Here is a 15,010-nt window from a genome sequence, read left to right as displayed (position 1 = left end):
AGACCTGCTTTAGGGTGTTCCACTAATGGTTTTAAAATCTTTCAGAATCTAAATATGGAGCAGAACATATTCAGACAGCCTTCAGAAACTTTCGCAAAAAGTATTCAAGCCTCTTTATTACCAACTACATTTTTGAATGTTAGAATTCACAGCTACCCAATAAAAACGAAAGGCTGAAAGAACACAGACATTCCAGGCTAATGAACACGTAGGTTTGTCTGCGTCCTTTATCATTCCCAACTAAACTCTTAACAGAAGAATGCAGGGATTTTATTGAGACAATATCCAATTTCACCCCTTTCACATCTGCTGACCCTTTCATCACAGTCACTAACAGTTAAGCACAAACATACAACAAGTGCGAGTAGATGGTTCAGGGGGCACAGATCAGCTCACAACAGCACTGCCTGAATATAGTATGTTAGGAAGATAAAGGACCTGCTTCATACCCAGGAAAAATCATCTGACGTCGGCCCTAATGAATATTCTCCATGCAAGGAATTACTTTGAAAATGAAGAAAGAGGATTCGAATGAGTCTTTTCTGAAGATGCTTCCTCACTACTGCGATATTGAATTTAAAGTGAAGATCCATCGGAGCCCACTTCTCGATCTCTGCTGTAATGGCCTCTTCTATGGGGTTACTGTAAACGTCCTCTTAGGGCAAGGCTGCAAGACCAAAAGTTATCAGAGTCGATCTCTTGCTCCAGCCCCAGAAATGAAACGTCCAGTCCTTGCACTGATTCCAGGCCCCGCTGCCTCCTGATGCAGCCTGGCAGCCTGGCAGCCTGTGTTCGGCGCAGGCGGGTCCGAAGGGTCAGTGCTTCTCCAGAGCTCGGGTCAGCAGCTCGTTGAGGCGGCCGATCATGGGGCGGGGGTCGTCGTTGAGTCCTGCCGCGATCATGGCGTTGTCGTAGATCTGCAAGGAGAGACACTGCGCTGAGGGACAACTTGTTGTGCTGGAAGAAACAAACAGCTGTGACAAAGACATTAAATAGCCAGGATATAAAGTGTAAGGGGATGGCATGGTGGCGTTGTGATCAGCACTGCAGCCTCAGGGAGCTGGGGCCCTGAATTCAACCGTGGACCTGGGGTGCTGTCTGTGTGGCGTTTGTACGTTCTCCTTGGGATCGTGTGCGTTTTGTCCAGGTGCTCCGGTATCCTCCCACAGTCTAAATGTCACGCCCAGTACACCATAGAGGGTGCTCTACTTCTCTCCTGTTCCTGGTGCCCTGTGATTATTCATGTCTTTCCGGTGTTCGTTGTTGTGTAGCCTATTTACTTCCTGCTTCTGCTCTGTTCCTTCGCACCGGCCTAGCGCCAAGTCACTCCTGTCCGTGGCCTGAGGGCATAGGTTTCTATACGGCATCTCCTGAACAGCTGAGCCCGGGCTGACCCCCGTCTCGCCGCTAGGCATAGGGTCTTTATCGCTCTCCTGCCATTCCACGGTTTGTCCCTTCCGACATCCGTGATACTAAAGACATGATGGGAAAACCGGTTTGTTTGTGTCTGGGTGTGCCCTGTGATGGACTGGCATCCTGTCCAAGGGCATACCCTGCCTTGCGCCTGTTGCTCGCTCCGGTTCCCATGCCATCCTGAATCAGATGAAGCAGGAAGAGAACGGATGGATGGATAAAGCACAAAACAGACGTTCAAACTCCTCCGATTTGGAACACTGACCTAGTGCATGGGTTCCCAGTCCTAGCCCTGGAGGCCAACACACCCCAACCCCACGTCCTTCGCTAATTAGAACTACCAAGTTGTTTAATCAAAACATCTGCATCCCTTTGCTGATTCTGGGCCACTCGGGAGCTGGGGATTTTAAAGCTGGACTGAGCACTGTCTCCAGCTCCACAGGCTCGACTCCACTCCGCTCTCCGGTGCTCAGACATCACAGCAGCCTTACCTGCTCCAGCAGTAACTGCGCCAGATCGGGGTTCGAGTCCTTCAGCTCATTCAGCTTCTTGATGAGGTCGTGCCTGATGGAGAGAAGAGTTGTTTACAGCTCATTTGGGGAGACAGAAGTATACCTGTGGTTTTGGGCATGCCTCCAGGATCTGAGGTACTTTTCCTCATCTTTCGGCATCTCTGTGAATATTCTGCTTCAGCCCCTCTTTTCAGTAGTCAAGGCGTCTGTGTAAATCTGATTGAAGGCAACCAACTGGCTTTAACTTGGATCCAGAAATGGATTTGTGCAATTTAATAATGTGACATTTAAAGAAAGCTAAAGGGTGTTGTTCTCAAAGGACTTGAATATTAAAACATTTATAAAGATCAGGGAAAGGAAGACAGCCGGCAAATTTGTTTTTAATTTTTGAGGACTGCAACGTTTGTTAAAATAATCCTAAAAAAGTTTCCAGAAATTCCAGCCACAACGGCTACATGCAGCAGAAATCAGCTTGCATCTTAAAACCTGAAGTTTTCAAACTCAGACAAAGGCCTCAACTGAAGTAGGGCATATTACATCGAACACGTACTCCAGGTGACAATACTGCTGCCTTATCCCACTGTGGAAGGTAACGGAGTAATTTGGAATCTGTAAACCTAGTCTTGTACCGCCTATACGAAAAAGTACGTCAAAGGAAGAGAAAACTGAGTTCTATTAACTGCTGCAGAAATGAATTTCTGTAAAAAGTGAAAAAAGCAGAAGCAAGAAACTTCAAACTTCAGGACAAAACTCCTAAGATGTGAAGTGAACCTCTGTCATGTATCACATGTACCTATACTGCATATAAGAGCTGGGGGAACCTTTGCAGCCTGTCCCCTTGCTCGTCACAATTCCCACAACTACTTTTGTTTTGTTGCACCCACACTATGCACCTGCTACACTCACAATCAGCCTGGCAGTAGAGCAGTTTGAGTCGGTGTCACAACACAACAACATAAAACCACAAACTGACCGCCCTCACTCTCAGTGCCCGACTCACTTCCCTGGCTGGACACTTGGACATGTTTATGCTCCTGCTCCAGCACCGCTGTCCAGGACTGGACAGTGTCCCCAGTGTCCCCCGCCCCCGAGCCTCACCCGGCGTTGATCTCCAGCGTGGGCTGCAGGATCTGGGCCCGCTCCTCGCTGCTCTTGGCCAGCTGCTGCGTGCGCAGGAAGTGCCGAGCGGCGCCCATCTCCAGCACCGTGATCATGGCGGGGTGGGTGTCCAGACGAGGGGTGACCTGGGAACAGGGGGCGGGGCGGAGAGACGCCGTCACACAGCGCAGACGGAGCGACGGAGGGGAGGGGGGCGAGGAAGTGGGCGAAAGGCAGTGCAGGACGACAGTCCGTACCTTGATGTTGGTGACACGCTGCCCCAGGACGTTCCTCATCCAGGACATCAGATCTTCAGCCTGCTTCTCCGGGAGGCGCTCGGAGGCTGAGGAGACAGCGGGCGAGGTGAGCCCCCCTCAACCAAACCAATCAGAGCAGGAAAGAAAAAACCCTGGAAATGTTCAAGTGCATATCCGGTTTTCAAAAGCCTTCACTTCCTAGAAAATGGATGGATGGCTAAATATCCGCTCCTTAATTACTGATGCATAAACAGAGATATGGCGAAGGCATCAATGAGTTCAAAGAGGAAAAGAACTGCCAAGCAAATCTATAACATTACATGAAACATCAAGCCCGGCGTAAGGTCTGAAACAATGCCCCCAGCAGGTAGCAGTGTCTGTAGTCTGCTACCTGGCTTGCTGTCCTCAAACTTCTCTTCCTTGTAGTGGTCAACAACAATGTCCGTCTCCACGGAAATGAGCTTCTTCTTGTCAAACTCCCGCAGGTGCAGCAGCGTGAGCTCATCAAACTGCTCAAAGCAGAAGAGCACCTAGAGACAGAGGAAGAGATTAAATTCACAGCATCTCTGCTGTAAAAGAGAGGGGGGAGGGGCTACCCAGTCACATCCTTGGGGCCTTGGTCCACTGAACACGCAGTCTGGTCACAGTCGGCAAGTCCCAGACATCAAACTCTCAGGACCAAACAAGGACAGCACAGCAGGTTCATCAGAACATTCTCAAATGTTTGCAAAGGACAGGAAGCCATTTGGCCCATCGAGATGGTTGCTAGCAGATCGTCCTGGCGTCCTCAGTGTGGCCCGGGCCAGGCGCGTACCTCCATGTCCTTCTTGCGCATGGCCTCGAAGTAGGGCGAGTGCTCGGCCAGGTGGCGGTTGGGGGCGCACAGGTAGTAGATGTTGCGGGTGCCCGCCTTCATGCGGCTGGCGTAGTCCTGCAGGCTGGTCTGCTGGCCAGCTGGCAGGGCAGAGGACTCGTAGCGCAGCAGCTTGGCGATGTCCTCCTGCAGAGACAGGAGGGCACCCGAACTGAGAAGGAGATCCCGCCATCCAGCAAATCAAGTCAAATAAACAGACCCAGCAAGCCTCAGTGTTACACAGCGAACAAAGAAATCACAGGCTAATCCATGTGCAGCTGTCCCTTGATATACCCCATTATAACGCCTGGCCATCATATCAGCAATTTCAATGCTTGTCCAAGAGTAGGAGCACTGTGTAAAGATGGTCTGTGAAGATTTGGAGAATACTCTATAGGGTCTGTCAGGCACAAAAACAGAAGCTTTTTAACCTTGAACAGAGAAAACTGATACCAGTTTTCAAAACCCCCAAAGGCATTGACAAAATTCATCAAGGGGAGTTCTTCAGAATACACAGTGAAGTAATGGACACGTATTAACTGCAGAGAAATGAATTTATTGTCGAGAAATACACTGTGGGCGTCTGGAACAAGCTACGTAGTCACGCTGTCGAAGAGGAGATCGCGACCGAACGAGCTCCTCGTATTAGTTACCAGGAGCAGAATGAGCTTGGCGTCACGGCTGACCTCTCTGTGAAGGGGCACGCGAGGCAGCGTGGCTTCCCTAAAACCAGTTTCCCCAGTTCCAGCCAACCCTCACCTATTGTCAAGCCCCCAGCCTGCCAACCTCTGCGCCCCAAGAAGCCCCCAGTGACACGCAGCAGGCTCCTGGATCTCGGGGTTACCTTGACGTCTTGCTCTGCGGTGGTGACAATGCCTTCCCTCATGAACAGGCCATAGTCCTCGAAGAACTTGGCGTACTTCTCGGGCTCCTTCTTGCTCTGGTCCACGAAGAACTTGATGAGACGCCTCTGAAGAACATCGCGCAGCTTCCTGAGAGGGGGGCAGAGTTGAGCGTTGAAGAACAGAGAAACAGAGTGCCGGGAAAACACCTATTCTACTGGGAAAACTCTCTTAATTTTGTCATTTTCACGAGCAACTAGATGTATAACTGGAGTCAACATTCAATGGTTCTAGTAACCCAAACCCTACACTGTCCTGAAATGCAAGCTCACGTCAATACCATTTTTGCAGCATTTTTCAGCTGTTTGAAAACTTGGCTAAAGAAGACACATTATTGAAGGCGATCATTTTCCAAGAGCTTTTTTCAACAGTTTGGATTGTTTTAGGCTCATATGTTTTGATTCAAAGAACATTTTCAAATCTGATGACTGGGGGGCTTCATTGGAAAATACTGCAGAGACTGTAGGACTGCTCTGTTGAAACCACAGCAAGGGTTAGGGCTAGCGTTCCTACACTACTTTTTTTTTTACACTCAGTGCTGGTTTTTGGTATCCGAGGGAACTTTAGTCCGAGTGATAGTTAGCTCCTATCTGCCACTTTTTCTCGGAGACTTTTGGCTGCCTATGTTGAGAATCTAATTGCTTTACAATGTGCTTCTCCACCTCACCTGATGAGGGCGCTCTCCTGCAGGAGCTCTCTGCTTAGGTTCAGGGGAATGTCCTCGCTGTCCACCACACCTGCACAGAGCACAACAGTCTCTTCACTTCCAAACCTCTCCTCCAGGAGACCCCAGCGTACTCATCAAACAGTTATGCACATAACAGCAGGCAGTGATGTAATATATTGGGGAGGTGCATGCACTGACTGTCCCGAGAAACACAATCAAGAGGTTTTGCATAGTTTCTACGAGGAGCACGAAACTGGGCACTTGCTGTGCTTCACATCTACTTCATGTAAATGGAAGAGCATCTGCCCCTAATCCTGTGCCGGCCTGCCTGGGAGTGACTGTCTGAAACCTTTGTCACGTGGTCTACAAACGTCAGGTCATTGAAAGTGTGAACCGTCTTCACAACAAGCCAGGTGGAGAAGTTTGTGGATCTGGGCTGAGCAAGAAGAACGTCAGCAACGTGGACAGCTGGCGATATGCAGCAAATAACCCTCACCAAAGAGGAAGAAAAAGGCTACCCTGTCACATTTTACTGCCAACGAATTAAAATACATCACATACCGCTGGACTACAGACTTAGCCTTGCAGCTCTAATCTACACGTATTCCCCAAAAATATATTTTCTATCCACATGATCCAGACCCAAAACTGCTTTATCCGTTCATGTATTTCAATTCAGGGTCTGGGGGGGGGGCCTATGGAAACCCACACAAACACGGGGAGAACATACAAACTCAGGTGGTATCAGCTCCGTGACACTGACCTCGCAGGAAGCGCAGCCACTTGGGCAGGATGTCGGTGGCCTTGGTTTGGATCAGCACCTTGCGGCTGTACAGAGCCACGCTGGAGCCCATCTCCCTGCTGACGTCAAACATGGAGGGCTTCTGCACAGAGACAGACAACGAAGCACCGTCAGCCCACCCCCCCTGCCTCGGCTAAGGGTAAACCACCCTGTCGGAGCTCAACACCCTTCCACAGGGCACCGGCAACCTCTACAAGATTGTACTGCGATGTACGAGCGAGGACGTGCAGGCCGTGCCGCAGACATTTCACCATGGAAATGGTCCCGTGTGATCTGCGGAGTTCACAGGTCAGGAGTATTTGTCAGCAAGACCATCTCGAAATCAAGAGCCATGTTTCTATTGGGTTAAAGGCGACGTACTCACAAGCCAGCTTGTTAACAGTGTAACAGGGCTGCAGCACGTCACCAGAAGTTTTGTAGCGCAGAATAGGGGGCTGTGGAAATTTAATCTATTTAGTGATGTCAACTGGAGGTTTTACACATTACTGGGTACATTTGACTTTTATCGTAGTTTGAAATGCTCATTCTTTCTAACCCTAAAATACAAAAATGGTGCTGCAGTTCCCCTTTCAACTCCTCCACTCAGGGCAGCAGTCGCACCTCAGCCACCCTCTCCCACAAGCGATACCGCGGGTGGGACAGGGAACTCGGACAGAGGCAGGAAGACGCGCTTTTCCAGACGGGGCACGCGACAATAACACAGAGTTGCGTTCTCGGGGCCAGGGGGTCTTGCGGTTTTCTCTGTGCTGGCAAACGCCCCGGCCGGCTCCCGGATCTGTCGCTCGAGAGCGCGCGCGAGCCCGCCGCGGCGCCGGCCGCTCACCATCTCCGGCACGTAGAAGACGCTGCGGATGTTGAGGGGGGCGTCGGTGCGGTAGTGCACCACGTAGCGGGGCTTGTCGTAGGCCTGCGCCACGTAGCGGTAGAACTCCTCGTGCTGCCATTCGCTGATTTCCTTGGGGTCCATCATCCACAGAGCCTGGGAGACAGCACAGCAAACACCGCCGGTAAACCTCACTCGCTGGCGGGCCGCGTTCCACCACCCTTCAAGCCCAGCAGCCCCCCATTAAATCGGCGTTTACCGGGCCATGGGACATCACGATAAACAAACCGCCTTCCACAGCGGATCGGTGCAGTTCTTTCCCCATTATTCGTCTGGCCTCCGCGAGAGGCACCAGGCTGAGCTAACAGTGCCGTCGCTGCTGTGGCTGACCGGTCCTGCGGCGTCTCGGGGCTCAGAGCGAAGGGCTGGGGGCAGGAGAGGAAGGGAGACGGACGGGCGGCCCTTACCTGCAGGGTGTTGAGCCTCCGCCCGTTCAGGAATATGGGGAAGCTGACGAAGTTGCTGTACTTGGTGACTACCTCTGCAATGAAGAGACCAGCGTTAGTCTCGCCCAGATGTTTAGCCCAGCACGCTAAACACCCTACCAGCAAGACGAGCCACAGCAAAAAACTGATATATCCTCATTTCACCTATAAAATGAATGATTGGGGTTCTCCAGGATAAAAAATGGAGACCACTGCCTAATTAACAGACCCCTGAGAATATCCTAAATTTGACCTCTTTTTGTTTTTGTTCTGCATTCCTACGAATACCCAAGACTTCAGCTGACTGGTTCCTCTAGTTACATGGCTAGATCATGCAACAGCCACACAGAGCAGGTCCTGGCTTGTCTTACCTTTGACCCTGTCCTCAGAAGCAAACTCCTTGCAGTCATCCTTGAGGTGCAGGACGATCTTGGTGCCCTGTCTCACTCCTTTCGCCTCGGCAATCTCAAATACCCCGGAGCTGGAAAACACCACGCTGGAGAGTGAGGAGCTGAGAAGAAGGAAGAGGTCTGTGCAAGAGGGGACAAGTGTGTAGGTCCAGCGTCCTGCAGACTGGCAGTGCCAAGTGCGCCAGCGTCACCACTCCGCGCAGCAGCTGCTGGGTCACAGGTACCTGCCAGGAAGGAACCACCTCCAGGGTCTTCAGCGACGTGCGTGCCTTAAAGAAAGCGGACCGCTGCTTTCAGGAGGACGCGGTCGGCGGTCCCTCTTACCCGTCGGAACACCACTTGTATCCGGTGCTGCCCGGCTCCGCGCACTGAGAGAACACGTCCACTCTGTCGGCCACCATGAAGGCGGAGTAGAAGCCCACGCCGAACTGGCCGATGATCTTGCTGCTGGCCTCCGCCTGGTTCTGCAGGGCCTCCAGGAACGCCTGCGGGACGAGAGACAGGAGCTCAAGCACATGGGGCGGGCGCTGGGGATCCAGGGGTGTCCTTGCTGAGCCGGGGGACAGCGGCTCTTCTCCGAGGAAATACGCCGGCACTAAAACTGCTGCTCTGTGATGAACCGCTAAGCTGTTACTGAAATGGTGGAGGAGTGGTCAGGGCCCCGAGTTCAAATCCCTGAAGAGGCACAGCAGTTGTACTCCCTATAAGAGCTTTTCTTTCATCTACAAATATGTATAAATCCCCCACAATAATAAACTGCAAAAAAGTAATGAAACATACACAGTACATACTGAAAATATTTATAATTAATGTCCTCATAGAGGATTTTTTCACACTTTTTTAATTATGGCTAAAAAAATAATCAAACTCCAAGTGTAAAAAAGGCACTGAGTGAACCATTCCAAGTCTTTTTTTCCCACTAGTCAAGTCCAGACCTTGCTCAGATCGCCTCAGGAAAGCTCCCAGCTGCATAAATGAGCACCAGCATGAGTTGCCTTGGATAAATGCATCAGACGAGAGCCAATTAAAAATGAAAATGTATTTTCGAATATAATTCCTTTTAAAGGGCAGTGATGTGGGGAGGATGGTTTCCTCGAAAGGCGCGACAGAGCATGAGTCAAGGTCGTAACATCCCTGTCCATTGCTGAGCACGGCACAGAGTCCGAGTCTCAGTCTTGCAGAGCTGCTGCAGGAACAGGGGGTCTGGCTTCAGACGATCAGGGGAGCAGACGACATCTTTCCGAATCTTCACAGACGCCCTGCTGGCGCGGGGGGTGGGGGGGGAGTGGGACTCAGGACAGCCACAAGGACGCCAGAACGAGACCAGAGGCACTCCTACCTTAGAGCCTGAGCGCGCGATGGTGCCCAGGTTGGAGACCAGCTCCTCCTTGGTCATGCCAATGCCAGTGTCCTGCAGAGAAGGTGGCAGGGGGTGAGAACTGCACTGGACCAGCAATAGAGCAAAGGAAGGCAATATAACAAGAAGATGCAGATATCTGGATGATTCCTGACGGTTTAATCACAGGAGGCCTAGGACATTAGGAATACTGAGGGTTTCGATTCTTAATAGTCGCTGAAAGAAATTGATCTTGATTGATTACCAACCTGATAACCATCATGAACACTTGCCTTGTGTTACTAATGCATCAGAAGTCCTGTACAGGGTTCTGGGATACCTCAGTATTCAACTGTGATGTATACAACATTGCTCAGTTGCATTCCATGAAGCGGAATTTGTAATGATTTGCAACAGTTTCCATTTCAGCATGTACGGCAAAGCAGTGAGAATTTACACCTTCTGGCAGTGCCCTCAGCTGTTAAGCAGTGGAGTAAGAGCAGAATGTTCTGGACAATGACCCCAAAGAGATGCATCTATGTCTTTCAGATCATATGACATTAAGCTTCAAAGTACAGAGAGCAAACTGGGTAACAAATTAAGATAATCACATTTATGTATCATTAGACAGTTAAAAAGCGTTAGATCATAGCGTTTATAAGTACATGTTCCGTTCTTTATATTGCACGTTATTGTAAAATACTCGGAGGCCCAACATAAGTAATGCAATTTACTATGCTGATGCAGTACCCTAGTCAGCCACCAGATGGCGGAACGGCAGTTTTTTCTTTTAGCATTTGCCATTTTCCAACATTAAAAAGGTAATCTGTCCTTTCTCTGTTTTGTGCCAAAGCCTCATTTTGCTCCAGAAAATGTCAAGGCTGTGCCAAGTGCACGGCCTCCGAGCCAAGAGAGGTAACAAGTGAACTAAAGAACTGGCATCTATTGTAACACCTCCAGTCTACAAAGAACATATCAGGGAACTGATGCACAAAGCAACTCTTCTTCTGATATATTTGCATCATGCATCATCTAGTTATAACATTAACCCAATCTTGATCTTAAAAGCAATCACTTTGTGATATAAAAACTCTTTACCTGAAGAGAACACTTTCCTGTCCAGTTGAAATGGTATAAATGTCACTCCTGTGCACTCTCCCATTTGTCTCCATCTGCACTTAGAAAGCGAGTGTATCACATGCTCAGTTGGGCATGTCCATGCTCAGAAAGTAAATGCCAGCCAGCCTTTTCGAGGATGAGTTCCACAGCGTGATCAGCTCACCTCAAACCAGTTTGCTCTACAGAAACGGCTGTATCCTGTGATGTAGGTTGTGTGCATGCAGCATCCAGGCTGGGAGACAGCAGCCATGTGTTTATGAGCACATGTGGGCAGAGACAGACTCTATGGTGTTTCAGCTGTAGAACTGAAAAGGCTTCAGTTTGTTCAGAATGAAGATTACTGGCCTGGGCTTCTGCCACTGCACGGCTTCTCAAAGGCAGGCACCACCTTTTCACTGATTTCTAACTCAGTTACAGTAACTTATTTGCTTCGTGTGCCTGAATCTCACCACCTCCAGAAGCTACTATCTCCTCAAAGTGTAAATCATTCTAAGTCCTGGTTAGTCCTGACCATTTTTAATGATCTGGGGCCTTCAGCTATTGTGTTCCCTATAGATCTGTTGGCCTTCACTGCAGTCATTTAGTCGATGAAAGCAGCTGAGAAATTATGTTCATGAATGTGCATTATACACCTGGGCAGTGCGGTGGCTCTGTGGCTAAGGATCTGTGGCCGGAAGGTTGCCGGTTCATATCCCGCGGCCGGCAGAGGAATCCTACTCCGTTGGGCCCCTGAGCAAGGCCCTTAACCCCAGCTGCTCCAGGGGCTCCGTATAAATGGCTGACCCTGCGCTCTGACCCCCAAGCTTCTCTCCCTGTCTGTGTGTCTCATGGAGAGCAAGCTGAGGTCAGCAAAAAGACAAATTCCACAAGACAAATACAAGAAATCAGATATGGCCAATAAAGTGATCTTATCTTATTTTATCACACATCTGCGTGTGCTGTAATGGCAGAGCAGGGATCTGGACACCTTGCTCCCGAGAGACGCTGTGCAGGCGCACAGTGTGGGACGCTGTGCCACCAGCGGGCATGGCAGGCCGGTACCTGGATGGTGAAGGTGCCTTTGGCAGAGTCGGTCTGCAGGTGGATCTCCATGGGCCCAGAGTCTCCCCCCGCCGACACCTGCCTGTGGCGCATCTTCTCCAGAGCATCGCTGCCGTTGGAGATCAGCTCTCGGATGAATACCTACAAGGGGAAACGGCAGAGCGCGTGACAGACACCCTGGGGTGAGGGAGTCGGGGACAAGCGAGCCAGTCATGGAGCTGAAGCCCGAGATCCTGGCTTCTTTCAAGGCTGAGGCTGGACGAGATCCACGGGTCAATAGCGAAGCGCTTACCAGCCAAAGCCAGCCTGAATCTCGCCCGTTTCAGGAAGAGCACAGAGTGGTAAAGTGACTGCCCGGTCTTTGGTTCTGAGCTCGCCAAGGTGCTCGTCTGCAGCACAGTTACCAGGATCCCAGGTTGTATTGGGAACAAAACACCACAACACACAAAAGAACCTTTGCACCCGCGGAGAGGACATGCAGACATGTTCCCCAAGCTAGAATCCAATCCAGGATCCTGGAATCGAGAAAGAGTGGCGCCGACGGCCGTACCACTAACCCATCCCAAGGGCAGGGAGGCAAAGCGAAGGAGAGAGAAAGAATACATTCAGCCAATAACATTAACTAAATATGACTGTAACTGCTCAAAGAGCTGCAAATCCGTGTTCTAGGTGCTGCAAAGGAAAAGTGAGTTTTACATTTCCCAGCCTTTTCTCAAATGTGTTGTGCAACAGTGAGTCTTATGGGTGTCCAGAAACCAAAGCTTTACTGTATTAACATTGAGAGAGGTATCAGCCTTCCTGCAAGTGAAACCACATCACAGGGGATATTAAGATAGCGATAGCACATCATAACATATCCTCGATTTCTAATGACTGTCAAACCCAATCCATGGCTTCATGTTTAATGTTGGACCAGTTGTGGGCTTCCCAGAGTTTCAGTAGCAGAAAACAGAAGCACAGTCTGGGCTCAAGCCAGCAATCTTCAGGAAAATCCAGGTCTCCAGACAGAACAGCGCCTCACTCACCTCCTTCTCAGAGTACAGAGACCGCGCCACAATGTCCAGGAGCTTCTTGGTTTCTGCCTGGAACTCATGCTTGTCAAAGGATCCTGCCGGAAAATGGAACCAGGAGACAAAGTCAACCCAAACCTGACTTTGGTTGCATGGTTAAGCATCAAACATGCAAGTGAGCCTGCGAGCTGCATTGCACAGAGGTAGTGTGTCACTCCCCCACCGCAGGCAGGCAGGCAGGAGCAGCGTGGAGCTGTGGTGAGGGTTCAGGAGTTCAATTCCCAGACCCTGCCGCTGTCCCTTTCAGCAAAGTGCCTCACCCACATTGCTCCAGTAAAACACACCGCGGTACAAACGGGTATCGCTTTGGATAAAAGCATCAGACAAATCTGAATTAAATAAAAGTGCTAACACGGTTCACAAAACAGATGTATTTGCGTATTTATAAATCCCTAAAAAATGCCTCTTTCGCAAACATTTGCATGAAACAGGAGACACAAAAAGATAAGGCCACTTCTTCCTCTTGGAAGTTAGCCATCTATTTCAGCAGAAGGGCAGCCCGTGTCACTCACCCTGGACGTCTTCCGTGTCGCTGATGATGTTGTGCAGGGGCTCCTCTTCCGAGCTCTCGGCGGTCTGGGTGCTGTGTGCCCTCCAAGCCAGGGCCCGGCCGGGCAGAGTGGGCTGCCTCTGGACACTCAGGACACGAGGCGGTCCCCTGAAGATCCTGGGCGTCACCGCCGAGCTGTCTGGAAACGCACATCGGCCCAGAACGGCACAGACCCCTTTCAGAGACGAGGCCTGCGCAGGACAGCAGCATCGCCACGTGCACGGAATACTGAAGCAGAGTAGGAGCTCAGCTACTACAGTACCTGGCTGAGAATACACAGCAGTCAAAAGCTTAAACTGAGGGCATACGTGTGTTTTTAAATACTTAGGATTGAGCAGACTGTGCTTGAGCGTTTCTTTGGCGACAAGAGTTAATACTGGCAGCCACAACTGGAGATGTCTTCGGTACGAGTTTTTTTTGTCATGCATCCTTCTGAGTGTGGTGGGGAGCTGTTGCCCTAATTCGCAGTGATTTTCCACCACCATCTGAAAGATACAAATGAGCAGCTGGACTCTTTTAAAGTGACAGTGAGAACAATCAGTGGTGCCAGCCTGACAAGGTGACCAGCCGAGCAGAAGAGGAACAAGACTCGGGGATTGGGAGATGGAGGCAAAATCTAACCCTATGTGCATTTTTGTTTCCGTTATATAGACCCAAACAAGAGACACAAGCATTTTTAGTGTTGTACACTTTCGCAGAGCTTGTGTGCTTGAAGCGAGAAGGGGATGAACAAAAATCAAAGGTCTAGAGATGCATGTTAGGATTTAAAACAACAGGTGCTGTATGTTCACATGGTTAGATTCTGCTGCACTCCTTTCCCCACCAAGGATACAAGCTGACCAGATAAGTCATCAGGACCAATTCCTGGTAGACTTGCCTCCTTTCCTGTGGTCAGACACTACAAACTAGTAGCGCATTAAAAACAGAAAAGGTAAGAGGAATAGGCACTGTCAACAATATCAGTGTTGAGAAGTGTGAAGAGCTGTACGTGGGTAGCAGAGGTGAGCTCGAGAAATAAAGTGATGAAACTTCCCTTGTAAACTTCTTAAAATGCACATTTTCTTTATTCATGTAGTGAAACGTACCGCAATGAGTTTAAGACAGACTGATGAGAAAACTAACTTCTCCCACTGACGCACAGAAATGCTTCTGGCAGTGACGTAGAACCGTGATATATCCGGCTAAGAAAGAAAGCATCAATGTCACCCAAATAATAATAAACTACCTAATAATAATAATAGGTCAAAGAATGTTATTTTCGCGTTCTCCTCAGAGAATTCATGGTAAAGTCGCTCAAAAACTGATCCTTGATCACAAAATGTCCTGCCACTAATTGAGAAGCGGCTGTCACTTGCCAGTGATGTACACATGGATCACCCGGCGTCGCTGTACGCAACATACCTCCGGCTGGGCTCCCAGAACTGAACGCCGCAGAGATGCCTCTGCTCCCCCACGCTCGGCCCCAAGACTGCAGGACCCGGCGATCGGCAGTTTGCGTGGCTCGTAAACCCAGCTTGATCAGCGCCTGGTACCGAAACATCGTTGTAGCGCTCCAGTAGACTGACCTCCACAGCCGACCAGCACAGCGCGCAGAGCGAACTCGAAGAGCGTGGTTACACCCCGCCCCCTCTCACTGTCCGGGCGCTCGGGGATGACGTCACCGAACGCCCAG

General features: G+C 50.1%; 1 protein-coding gene across 1 annotated transcript; it reads right to left on the bottom strand.

Moving 5' to 3' along the window:
- Window positions 1-89: 89 nt before the first annotated feature.
- On the bottom strand, window positions 90-14,982 carry trap1 (TNF receptor-associated protein 1). Its single transcript, XM_088612651.1, has 18 exons — window positions 14,740-14,982; window positions 13,301-13,477; window positions 12,744-12,826; window positions 11,719-11,859; window positions 9,562-9,633; window positions 8,547-8,707; window positions 8,184-8,293; window positions 7,795-7,868; window positions 7,328-7,483; window positions 6,466-6,586; window positions 5,703-5,772; window positions 4,978-5,125; window positions 4,095-4,280; window positions 3,672-3,810; window positions 3,281-3,366; window positions 3,024-3,169; window positions 1,905-1,977; window positions 90-917 (listed from the first exon to the last, which is right to left on the bottom strand). The coding sequence occupies exons 1-18, from the start codon at window positions 14,876-14,878 to the stop codon at window positions 816-818; spliced, it is 2,184 nt and encodes a 727-aa protein (XP_088468777.1). The 5' UTR covers window positions 14,879-14,982; the 3' UTR covers window positions 90-815.
- Window positions 14,983-15,010: the final 28 nt, after the last annotated feature.

Source organism: Lepisosteus platostomus, chromosome 19, assembly GCF_059453375.1.
Source record: "Lepisosteus platostomus isolate fLepPlt1 chromosome 19, fLepPlt1.hap1, whole genome shotgun sequence".
Taxonomy (NCBI): Eukaryota; Metazoa; Chordata; class Actinopteri; order Semionotiformes; family Lepisosteidae; genus Lepisosteus; species Lepisosteus platostomus.
This window is presented reverse-complemented; position numbering and strand designations above follow the sequence as displayed.

Bases quoted from the DNA above. Each gene is read 5' to 3' on its own strand.
- trap1 (XM_088612651.1), bottom strand. From the start codon at position 14,878: ATGTTTCGGTACCAGGCGCTGATCAAGCTGGGTTTACGAGCCACGCAA. The intron at 8,294-8,546 runs GTAAGAGGGACC...GGTGTTTTCCAG, and splicing joins TACAAGTGGTGTTCCGACGG to CTCCGGGGTATTTGAGATTG. The intron at 7,484-7,794 runs GTAAGGGCCGCC...GCTGTCTCCCAG, and splicing joins GGAGGCTCAACACCCTGCAG to GCTCTGTGGATGATGGACCC.